The 12,463-nt window shown below is 37.0% G+C and overlaps 2 protein-coding genes and 1 pseudogene across 2 annotated transcripts; 1 reads left to right on the top strand and 2 right to left on the bottom strand.

Annotated features, from left to right (window-relative positions):
• LOC125840198 (caffeoylshikimate esterase-like) overlaps positions 1-12,463 on the bottom strand; it is a 52,708-nt pseudogene that overhangs the window by 30,022 nt on the left and 10,223 nt on the right.
• On the top strand, positions 5,962-7,599 carry LOC125840200 (uncharacterized). The gene is made up of 4 exons (XM_049519163.1): positions 5,962-6,203; positions 6,296-6,569; positions 6,902-7,101; positions 7,165-7,599. Exons 1-4 carry the CDS (start codon positions 5,962-5,964, stop codon positions 7,460-7,462), a joined length of 1,014 nt encoding a protein of 337 aa, XP_049375120.1. The 3' UTR covers positions 7,463-7,599.
• Positions 7,428-10,094, bottom strand: LOC125840207 (protein ABA DEFICIENT 4, chloroplastic-like). The gene is made up of 6 exons (XM_049519171.1): positions 10,031-10,094; positions 8,744-8,978; positions 8,375-8,475; positions 8,011-8,139; positions 7,852-7,940; positions 7,428-7,728 (listed from the first exon to the last, which is right to left on the bottom strand). The coding sequence occupies exons 1-6, from the start codon at positions 10,064-10,066 to the stop codon at positions 7,578-7,580; spliced, it is 741 nt and encodes a 246-aa protein (XP_049375128.1). The 5' UTR covers positions 10,067-10,094; the 3' UTR covers positions 7,428-7,577.

Genomic DNA, 12,463 nt, shown 5'->3' with positions numbered 1-12,463 from the left:
TCTTCTCAGGGCACATCTATATGTCAAGAGAAATATATAAAAGAACTGCTCAAAAAGTTCAATCTACTTAAGGCAAAAGTCCTTGATACTCCTATGAGCACGAGTGTGAAACTTGATCTGGATGAAGATGGAGTTGAGGTTAATCAGACTATGTACAGGGGAATTATTGGGTCACTTCTGTATCTCAATGAAAGCAGGCATGACATAGTCTTTAGTGTAGGGATGTGTGCTAGGTTTCAAGCAGCACCAAATGAATCACACTTGAAGACTTCCAAACGTATTCTGAGATATTTGAAGGGAACTCAAGACACTGGTGACTCTTTTGATCTAATTAGTTATGCTAATGCTGATTATGCAGGTTTTCTTGTTGATCGAAAAAGTACATTAGGCATGGCACACTTCCTAGGATCGTCACTGATTTCTTGGGGGACTAAGAAGCAAAATTCAGTGGCACTGTCTACAACTGAAGTAGAGTAGGTGGCTGATGCATCATGTAGTGCTCAGCTCCTATCGATCAAGCAGCAACTGGCAGACTTTGGTGTTCTCACAATTACTATTCTTCTAATATGTGACAACACCAGTGCAATGAACATGGCCAAGAACCCTGTTCAGCATAAGAGCACAAAACACATAGATGTGAGGCATCACTTTCTAAGGGATAATATTGAGAAGCAAAATGTGATGATGAGTTTTTGCAAGACAAAAGACCAATTGGATGATATCTTTTCAAAGCCCCTAAGTAAAGAATGCTTTATTAAAAACAGACTGAGGTTGGGGATGCACAAGATAATTTGATTCCATAACAAGTTTACACAAAATCTTCCAGTTTGATTATGTTAAGGAAGACAGATATCTATACTTGTTGTAATGCTCATCATTTGAGAATTCACTTTTGGTACCTTACTGCAGGTACACACTCATGGCATGTTAGTTAAAAGAAAGATCTAACCATACATGCAAGGCTATATACTAAATGGGACCTGGTCCGCACAAGGTTAGTATCACTTTTGCTACACTGTATGTCTGTCAACGGTCACTACCACATGTGCCCTACCTATTCATTGCGTCAGTTTCAGACATCTTTTCACTTTAAATCCAAGAGTTGCAACTTTTCAGGGACCCGATACCCTTTGTGTTTAAATACATAGCTTTGTTAGTGAATCCAAACACCCTATTCTCTTTCTAATCTTCTTTTGTGATTCACGACTTTATTTTTAAATCGTCTCCTTCTTATCATCAAAATGTCAAACTTTTCGTCATCTTCAAAGCTTTATGTTCCCCTAGAAATTGAAAATCCATGTTCTTTCAATTTCTCCATTCCTCCCCAGTAGAATCTCCTTCAACACCAGTTTGTGAAGTTGGTGAGATGGGCGAATCCACCACACCTCCTACTGAAGTGGTGGCTTAAACTGCACTTCCTTCTAGGGAGATTTTACCTTGTTCCTTGACGCTAGTTCTATCTTGTGAGAAATCTCAAAACTCAGAAGCCAAATTTGTTGTGAAACTAAGTGTTGACCCTCCCACTAAAGAAGTAGAAGTTTTTTCTAGGGCAGCATCTTCTACTATGTCTAGAGATTATTCGATGGAGATTTTCCTGAGGGAAAGGTCCTGAGTCAAACATTCTGGCAGCAACAACAGAAATTGTGGTTGTACAAAGCTTGGCTTCCCACAGAGGTGATGCTCAGCCAACTCTATTGGACCAAGAGATGACGTCGCCGGAATAGGTCCCACACAGTGTTTGACCAAACGCCTAAGTCATTCGACGTTGAAAGTGAAGAAGATGAGGAAGAAGAAGTTCCTTTGAAATGGAGCAGGAAAGGGGTTCGAGGAGCCAACACCTTAACAACAAGTGACCCAGATCTAGAGGCAGTCAACATTGTTCCTGACATTGACCTCAACAATGAGTCTGCTAAGTCTGCAAATAAGAGAAAGAGAAAAGGGAAAGAAAATATGGTTGCATCCCACACAAATGGAGACAAGAAGAGGTATGGCACCAGGAGTGGGATGCAGAAGGTCATGGGAAGTGTCATAGCAGCAAATGTGATTCAGAAAGAAAGGGCTAGGAAGAAAAGAAGGAAAGGTCATCAACCTGAAGAACCCATATCAACTCTTTTGCCTGTTGGGTCCAGTGATACAAAATCTGATGATGTTGTTGTGTATGTGGCAAAGAGAAGAAATGATGCAGAGGCTGAGAGAGTCAAATCAAATGAGGTTCAGAAATCAACGAAGAAATCTCCTGTAAAGAGAGTGAGTAAATAGGCTACTAAGCAATCAAAACCAATCAAGGTACCAGGTCCTCGTGTTCAAAAGCTAGTAGAAGAAAATGAGATGACCATGAAAGCACGTATAGCAGAGATGGAGAACCAAAAGGTGCTAAACGGTAGAGTCTTCGATCCTGAGATTCTTACAGAACCAAGAATGTCCACTCTTTTTAATTCAGTTTCCTTGTAAAGCTGGGATCATTTATTTGAACCCCCCACACCATACTTGTTTGAACCTGAAATGCGTGAATTCTACTATAAGATCGAGCTTCTAGATGATGGAGGAATCAAGACTACTGTCAACAATGTCAAAAGCCTTCTAGATGAGGAAAATCTGGGGATTATTCTGCGTTTGCCCATGAAGGGGATCTGGTCCATTAAAGGATGCAAACCCTTAAGTGAGTTCACTAAACATGCTACAAAGAAGGGGGATATTAAGAGAGCTGGTTTGCCAAAGAAGTTTCTGAAGGGGGAATACCAACTATTCTTTGAGTTCATCAATAAGGTACTGGTACTAAGGATAGAGAAGAGAACTGTAGCATCTGCTGCCAACCTATTTCTCATGGAAAAGCTGAATGAACTCGATAAGATCAATCTTCCTGCTTTAATGCTTGAACATATGCACAGGGTGATGACTTGGAAGTCAGTCAAACATTGCATCCCTTATGGCTATTTGCTCAACTATATGTTCAAACATTTCGAAGTACCTCTTGGACGAGGAGTACCAGGTACCGTCAAGCAAATGTTTACTGTTGTTACTCTTCTGGAGTGTGAATGTGTTGAAGGGAAAGCTAAGGTAAGTCTCAAGTAGCGGATCTTCTAGAGCAACAAACCTCTCTCAAACAAGAGTTGACTGACCTCACTGTGATCTTGAATGATAAGGAGGTTGAGATTGCGCAACTAAAATCTAAGTTGCAGAAGTCTGTCTCGAAGGGACCCGGTACCAGTGATGTGGATGAACAAGTGGTGCAGAAGTTGAGAGCTGAGAATGAGCAGTTGCTGAAGACAAATGCCTCACTCAGTGAGGAAGTCAAAGCTCTCAACAAGCAAGTCATTCAGGCACATGAGGCTGCAAATGAGCGAATGTCCTTGCTAATGCGAACCCTTATTCCCTTTCCCTCTCCGTCCTAGGCTAACTCATGTGGTCAACTTTTTTGATCTAATGCTAGTTCCTATTATGCCCTGTTCAGTATGCTTTGATATTCTTTTTATGCTTACATGTGCATATTTTGTGTGGCCTATGACCCTGAGTTCTTAATGTTTTGCATAAAACTCACATATGTTTACTGTTATTCCTTTTCAATGATGTCAAAAGGGGGAATTTTTGGTGAACTGTTGTGAAATTAGAAGGGACCTGAACTAAGAGGAAAGAACAGTGATAAAGGGAACTATGATAGGGGGAATTAATGTATTTTTGAATGAATGCTTAACACTCATGTGAGGCTGCTTGTAGGCTGTTTGTCATCATCAAAAAGAGGGAAATTGATAAGTCTTTATGCTCCCAGATGTTTTGATGATCTCCTCATAAGTGCAGGGACCCGATCCTCTGCAGAGTATGCTTGTCTAGGACCATATGTTATATAACTGGCAAGCTGTTGCGTTAGAGTTTAGTGAGGTCGTCAGTGTACGACACCAATCAGAAAGGACGAGGTTGTTTGTACATCGGTCAATAACTCTTCATCGTTGATAAATTCAACATTACAAACAACAAATCACTCATTCATTCAAAGAGAGACATTCAAGCTTCAAAACAGCAAGGGACCTAATAGATTGCATTATTTCTTCCTGAATCGGTTGTTACTTTGATTGCTTGTATTTATGTGTATATTGTAGGAATCTTTTCGCTTGTGATAGAAACGTTTCAAACTTGGGTGAATTATTGTAAGAACTTAGTTGTGGGCAACTTAGTGTCTTACTTCAAAGTCCATATTAATCAGTTGAGTTAGTATAGTGGGCAATGCAGGCATTGCTTTGGCTCATTGAGTGATAGTGTATTACTCAAGATAGAGATTAGTAGGTCAATCTCGTGTGTGTTGTAAACTGAGTTTTACTTTGGCTTGTGAAGTATAGTAAAAGCAGTTTGAAAAGTACTGTGAGAACATGTCGTAGTTTTACTCCCTTGAGCAATGAGGTTTCCACGTAAAGTTGTGTGTACCATCTTTACTTTCAGTACTTATTTGCTTTCTGTTATTGTAATCGTGTTAAGGACCTGGTCCTATCGTAACTAAGTGGACGCATACATTCCATCCCATTATCATATGTACCTGGAGCAATATAACCAATAGTTCCGAGAGTCTTGGTTTGAGCAATGTTTCCTTCTTGTGCAAACATTTTTGCAATTCCAAAATCTGCAACATGAGCAGTCAGATCCTGATCAAGAAGCACGTTAGCCGGCTTCAGATCACAGTTCACAATGTGTGATGTATAATCATATGATGAAGATATTCTATGGCTAGCAGAGGCGAATTCAAGATTTCAAAAAGACGGGTGCACCATTGTCAGGGGTGACTCTGCCCCTTAAGAAAAGGGCAACCATTTTAGTCTCACAAATTTGAGGGCCTCATTTAATATAGCAATAATAGATTATAGGTTTTTCATAAGAAAACTATTAAATACGATTTTCGGGAAAAAATAATATTAAAGGAAAAAATTATTAGAAGTTTGATAAATCTCGAGTATTATGTCACAAGAAAAATTAAATGCATTTTTATATGAATTATTGATTGAAAAAGAATTATTAAAAGAAACCATTTATAAAAAATATATATATGCAATTTCGCATCTCAAGAAATTTAAAAAGTACACTTTATAAAAAGAAAATGGTTTTTTTTCAAAAAAATAACAAACAATGGTGCTTTTTAATTGATTTTAAAAAGAGGTCCTCTCTAGGAATTGAACCCTCAACCTCACAATCAAAAACCAACCCTTGAACCAGTGAGCCATCCAATCATTTGTGATCATGGGTTCCTTTATTTAATATTTACTATATTTTAAAAATTATACACATAATATATCGAGTTTTGTGGGATGACCACGGGTTCGAGTGACCCAATTTTTACCCTTAAATTCGCCCCTGATGGCTAGTGCTACATCGATCATTATATATATTGAGTTTCAACCAGGCTCAAGCAATTTTCATCAGAGTATAATCTCTTGTCTAAGCTTCCATTAGGCATGTACTCCAGCACAATCACTGTAAAATCCACATTTGAGCAAGTTCCTGTGTCTTACATTGCTCAAAATTTCACATCCTGAATCGAAATTTCTTAAACCCTGTTGCCATTGCATATCGAAAACTTTGATTGCAAAGACAGCACCACCAGAAAATGTACCTTTTTCCTTGTTGTCTTTCTGCCTTTAGCTGGACATAAAGGAATATATAAGTCAGGTGCTCCACAAAGTTATGGTAAACATAAAGGGAAAAAGTAATAAGTCAGGTGCTCCACGCGCCTGATAACAGTGCAGTCTCGTAAGGTTATATGCCAGCATAATAAAAGCACAAAAATACATTAAGTTTAGAGGTGTTATTGAGATTTTGGATAACCTGCGTCTTATCCCATATAAATAATATTTTTAAAACCGGCTTGCCATATCATAGCATCCCCACCCGACCTAACTCTTCTCTTTAATCTGCCATCAGAAAGAGCATGAAAACCCCAAACCGAAAATTCGCAATGAGCACCAAATAAAGCCCTCTCCAATGGCGTCACATATGACAAACTATCAACTCCCTCTAAAACCACCAAGAAAGTTACATTCTTGTCATGTTCAGAGCAGAAGTAGCTGCAGCTTCAACAAGCAAGAACCAGCTCAAAACTCAACTGGGTTCCAGTTTATTCGCAGGAAGAAGCTACTCAGTGATCTTACCACATGGGGAATTGGAGGCCCTTGTAATTACTTCGTTCAAGTCTTTGACCCAACCCAACTTGTTTCGGCTGTCAGGTTCCATTTCTTTATCCCACAACTTTGGCAGATTGAATCATAATCGATTGATTGACTCGTAGTTTAAAATCTGCCCTAATTATTCAATGCAGGTATTGTAATGAGCAATCCATGAGATTTATGATCTTGGGTAAAGGCTCGAATTGTTTGTTTGATGACATGGGTTTTGATGGCTGCGTTATTCTCAATCGAATTGAGTTCTTGGAGAAGATAGAATCTGGAGTATACCGGGTCGGAAGTGGATACCCATTTAATCGCTTTGGAGTTGTGTCTGCAAATGAAGGGTTTTCAGGGCTTGAATTTGCTGCTGGTGTTCCTGGGACTGTTGGTGGAGCTGCGTACATGAATGCCGGAGCAAATGGGCAGGTAAATTAGCACTTTTTAAAAAAAAACTTAAAAGTTTCTTTATGTGTTGTTGTTATTGTTCTTTTTTCTGTATGCTTTGTATTGCTTTCCATGTTAGTTGTCATGTTTTCCTCATTGCCGTATTTCCTAGTTCATGACTATTTTGATTTGATATACTTGAGGGGAGGGTATTTCGGAAACAACCTCTCTAGCTCCACGAGGTAGGACTAAGGTCTGCGTATACTCTACCCTCCCAAAACCCCACTTGTGAGATTACATTGATTTTCAAATATGATACTGAGAGTGCATCCTTCTTTTTCTACTAATTTTCTTTTTGACATTGATTATGAAAGGAAACAGCTGCTGCTATTGATAGCATAGAGATCATCACAAATGAAGGCGAATCAAGGATGCTGAAAAGAAGAGAGTTAAATTTTGGCTATAGATTATCACCATTTCAAGAAATGAAAGACTTGGCATCCATTACTGCAGTTACATTCCGGCTAAATTTCTCCAAAACTGCACGAGAAATGCAACAAGAATACTTGGCTAGGTAATTGTTTCTAATGTGATGTTCTTATTTTGAAACATATTGTCATTTTCAACCACAATAAAGATGGTTTCTTTGCAGAAGATGGAGGACACAACCTTTGGGGCAGAGAAGTGCTGGTTCAGTTTTCCGAAATCCATCTTCTATGGGTGTTTCTGCTGCAGAATTGATAGAGAAAAGTGGGTTGAAAGGGTTGAGAGTTGGTGGAGCCATGGTCTCAAACAAGCATGCCAACTTTTTCATAAATTGTGGTTCTGCAACTTCTCAAGACATGCTTGAGCTCATAGGCTTAGTTAAGGATGAAGTAAATCAGAAGTTTGGAGTGGAACTAAAGGAAGAAATCTTGTACATTCATCCATCTTAGAAACAAGTTATTGAAACAGCTTATGTATTCATTGACTGAAAACCTTTACACTTAGCTGATAAGTCACATGCTGGCTGATCATTTACGGATAACATAAGAAGACCTAAAACATCGGTTAATGAGTCCTATGCTGTTTCTTTTCTGGGCTACTAGTTAGAGCTTTGGTGATGCAGTGGGTAAGAATTCCAACAGGGCAAAACAGCAAGCACAGAGAGACAGAATGGCGGGTTTCGATATCATTCTGCAATCCATCATGATAAACCTGTCTGTTTCAAGTGAAATACTCTAAGTGAGATGTCTAACAGTGGCATCCTCCTCATGTTATACCCAAAAAAAACAAAAAAACAAAGGGGCATAGCCCAACAAAGATAAGATGCCTAGAGATTGACCTTGCAGCAAAAAGATCTATGGCCAACAGATGAATCCATGCAGAAGCTAATGTCACTTCATTGGAGAACATCTTAGCTATACCAGACAGCTGAATGAAAGGAAGTGTTAAGATCCCGATTATGCAGTTTTGACAAATTATTATGTAGTTGAGCACAGACCTCTGGAAGCCAGTATTTACTAGCAAACATCAGCCGAATTGTATCTGGTGTCCAGGAGAGATATAATAGATATGCATACAGAAGTCCAAGCACAATGTAGGGTATGCTGCTTTTCATCGCTTTTCTGGTCTGCATTTGAAAATATGTTCAGTTACAACTTCTCTTTGAAATAAAGCAATGACTAAAATATACATAAGATAAGGACTGACGTTGTGCCCCAACTGTTCTACTTTGTCTGAAGCTGGTAAGTGTTTAATTTAAGAAGACCTTTGAATCAATGATTTGAGTATAAAGTTTGATCTTCAGTACACTGGAAAAGATATTGCTTTAGGAGTTCAGATTGACAGTACTTTAGAAATCTTACAAGTTCAGCTTTAGGAGCCACAACCATGACGGTATAAAACGGAAGAACTGCTGCTGTTCCCACTGTGAAAGCAGTAGATGCAACTTCTGAACTTGGCACCCCTACAAAAGAACATAGAAACTTAACTAAAAGCTTGACCAATGTAATTAGTTGGCATAAAAGTCTGCCAAAACCAGAAGCTAAACTGTACAGAAGATTAGCTTTTAAAACAATTTTGTTCTTCAAATAAACAAAAAAATGGCAATCAATGAGACAATAAATCTCAACTGCAGCAATAACTCAATTAAGCACACATTTAAAACTACTTTGTCATGAACATTCAAAACAAAAGATAATTTATTACAAAGAATGGAGTTTGTAAGTAATTACAGCAAGCAGACACCGTAGGACTTTTTCTTCGCGAAAGAGTTCTTTGAAGATTTAGTTGAGTAATGATTCTTGATCCTCCCAGAGAACTCCCTCCACTGCTAAGCTTGGTTCCAAATCCACCAATACGTTGACTTAAAAGGTCAGACTTCATTTCTCTAAGAGCAAGAGAAGCAGTCTGGTTTCTCTGGGTATTCAGAGGGACTTTTGAAACCAAGACTGGTGCCCAGCAGTTCATCTGCAACAAGTAATGGTTAATTTCAGGAAATGAAATTCTAGATTGGTAAACAAAAATGACTGCCTGAAAAGCAGTTGAATTTCGTTGTAGCCTCCAACTTGTTCGGGTTCAATGCATTGCAAAACCTTGTTTCTTTGTAGTCCTATTCCGAAAGGTGTGCTAGACCTCACATTGATCTAAAGCACCTTCATTTTGCTAGGCCTTGAGACACTAGCATGCCTCAATCTTCAAATATCTCCACATCTATGTAGGCTTAATAGTGAATGCAGACTCCCTGCTTATAGATATGTTGAGGGAAAGTCTTGGAGCAGAAATGTGTTGCAACAAGTAATCGAAGATGAAGATATTGGATTTCACACCATAGCACGTGCACGTTTGTTTAGATGACAAAGTGCTCTTCTTCCTCATGAAGGAGTAGAGACCTAGCTTTGTGCCCTTTGCCCACAACATCTCTTCCAACGAAGAAGTTAGCGTAAATTCCCGTTTCTGGTTGCCTGTAGCTCAATAATGTCAACCTAAGAGCTTACCCTGTGCACAAAGGACTTCTGCTAGTGCCAGCAGAGGGAAAGAGTTGGGGCATATATACACACTTCTCCTTGTATTTTGAAAAGAGGCTATTTCCACGTCTTTACTAGAAACAAAAGTGTTTCCCACTGCGAATCATTGAGAAATTTTTGATATAGAACATGATTTTCCCACTCATTTCCTACCGAACCAATGAAAATGTATGGTGACTTCCTAATTTTTCTATATTAAAAGATTACTACTTTTTCTTTTCTTCAATCAAAATATCTATGGTAATAACCACGGACTATTCTTCAGTGGGAATAACCACAAACTTGTGGGTTAGCAATATCTTCCTAAAGGATCATGAGGGGGTTCGGTCAAGTTTATAAACTGATCAAACAACTCAACCAAATATCAATACCTAGCAAGAAACAGTGGATGACTGTGGAGGCTTTTGGGAGACAAAAAACATATCAGAGCTAGAAAAAAAAAACAGAAACAGAGAGTAAGACATAGAAGCAGAAAGAAAGAAAGAAAGAGCATACCTTGAGTGAAATTTGGGTAGAAGAAGAGAAGTACATACTTTATTAGTTGCAACAATAATAAGAAGAATAGGAGGAGAGCTAGTTGTTTAGAAGCAACAAAAAGTATAATTTATTTTTAGCTTTAGAAGCAACAAAAAGTTTGGTGCAAATAAAGAAATGAGGTCATTATATCACTAAATGTAATATATTGCATTTTGGGATGAGATGTTAGTTGAGAATTTGCCAAATCCGACCACACACCTCTCTTGGACGGAAAGTTGTTTAAGCACTTACTCCTGTGCTCCTTTACACCTATTTATAACCTTTTCATCAGGCGCACATGCACATATAATATTGGTGCCTTGTCGGACTTGTTTTTACTTCGTTCACACTGAGTAGTGGCTAAATTTTATATTTTTAGGATTATAGCTACGAATAGGGGTGTTCACGGGTTTATTTGGATCGGTTATTGGTCAAAATCAAAATCAAATCAACTTAATCGGTTTTTAAATTATCAAAATCAAACCAAATCAAATATAATATACATTTGCCGGTTTGGTGGTTATCGGTTTCGGTTTGGTTTGGTTCTGTTATTAACCATACACAAAAATAAAAGAAACAATTCATTCAAAATGTGAAAAAAGTGACAACAATCCATTCAAAATGAAAAATAGTTAGTATGCGTTAAATTACTGAACTTTCGATCACTAAATTTATTATCAATAAAGCTTTAAAATTCACTATATTGGCCTAGAAGGAAGAGCCAATAACATTTCAAGTCCCACAAAGAATTGACCTAGACACTCATATACATGAAATCAATAAGATAAATGTTTCATCTTGGATATTTTTGCTTTCAATAACTAAATTATAAAGAAATTTTAATGAAAATATGTATAAAATCTTTAAAGTTGATTATAAAAACAATATATTAAGTATGTATATTAATAAAATATATGTATATAATTCATCGGTTTGATTCGGTTATTTCTTTGATTTTTTTCGAATAAAACCATAACCAAACCAAATGCTATCGGTTTTCAAAAATCTAAAACCAAACCAAACCAAACACAAATAAAATCGATTTTATTTTATCGATTTGGTTCAATTTTTCGGTTTGGATCGGTTTTTATCCAAACCGTGAACACCCCTAGCTACGAATGATTGTTTAGTATTTAAATTATAGATAAAGATTGGTTATTATTAAAACTTATTCTTGTGTTTTGATTTTACTATTTTAATGCTTGATCGTCATTAGAATACATTTATTATCCTTTCTTGAACTCTAGAGAGGAATTGAGAGATAGGACTGGAATACAAGAGGCAAGATCATTCTTTGTTGAAAACTAGGATTGATTTGTATTTATGACGGATATATACCTAATTTATCTTGTTTGATTCAGGAACGAGAAGAAAGCTTAATGCTCCATAATTGATTAAATTTATCCCTGCTTAATGATGTAGTTAGATTATCAATTGTGATAGGTGGTTAGAGGTTCGAAAGATCATAATCATATTATTAACCTCGTGAGTCAGTAACTTGATAATCATTTAGATTTTAAAGTGGAAAATACTTTGCATGAATTCATAGTCCAAGTAGAGCCTGGGATTTCTCAAGTCATTGATAAAAGAAAAAATGCTCAAATATGCCATCGAACTTTGAGAAAAGACTAATTTATGTCATCCGTTAAAGTTTGACTCGTCTATGCCATTGTCGTTTGAGAAAAAAATCATCTGCAATTATTTTTTAACATTGTTTTTGCAATTCACTTTACCCCAACCCCAAACAACTTTTAACACTTTTCACTTGGGATTTTGGATCAAAGGTACTCTTTTTGCTTCTTTTTACTCAAGAACACATAAAGAACATAAAAAACATCCAAAATTTCTACTTCTTCAGTTCTTCACGAAATCACCTCAAAATTATTTTTTATTTTTTTAAAAAAAGCCAAAATTCTAAAATCATTTATGGAGTTAAAAGAACTCACCCGCATTTAAAAAAACATTCCAAAAAATAAAACAAAAACCAATCCCAAAATTTTGAAAATCTGTTTTGATTCGTGTTTCTGTTATTGTTTTTGTTCCCTAGTGTTTTTTGAAACTATATTCAAAATTTCAAGTGATTTGGAGTTGTGGAGAAAATTATATTGTTAAAGGATGTTGAAGTCTTGAAACTTTGAAATTTTTTAAGTGGGTCTTGTTGAATTAGGGTAGATTCGAGGTCAAAAGATATTGAGTTTTAATTTGGTATCTAACTCGGAGGGAAGCTACTCTAGAATTTGAGGTGATTTCGTGAAGAATCGAAGAGGTTGAAAGTTTGGGAGGCTTGATGTTCTTGGTGGGTTCTTGAGCAAGAAGAAGCAAAAAAAAAGTACATTTGATCCAAACCCCAATTGAAAAGTGTTAAGTGTTGTTTGGGGTCTTGTTGAGGTAAAAAAATGATTCTACAAAATC

This window comes from Solanum verrucosum, unplaced genomic scaffold, assembly GCF_900185275.1.
Source record: "Solanum verrucosum unplaced genomic scaffold, falcon-dt-bn FXZP01000180.1, whole genome shotgun sequence".
NCBI lineage: Eukaryota > Viridiplantae > Streptophyta > Magnoliopsida > Solanales > Solanaceae > Solanum > Solanum verrucosum.
The sequence above is the reverse complement of the archived record's forward strand: the minus strand, read 5'-3'. Positions and strand labels throughout refer to the sequence as shown.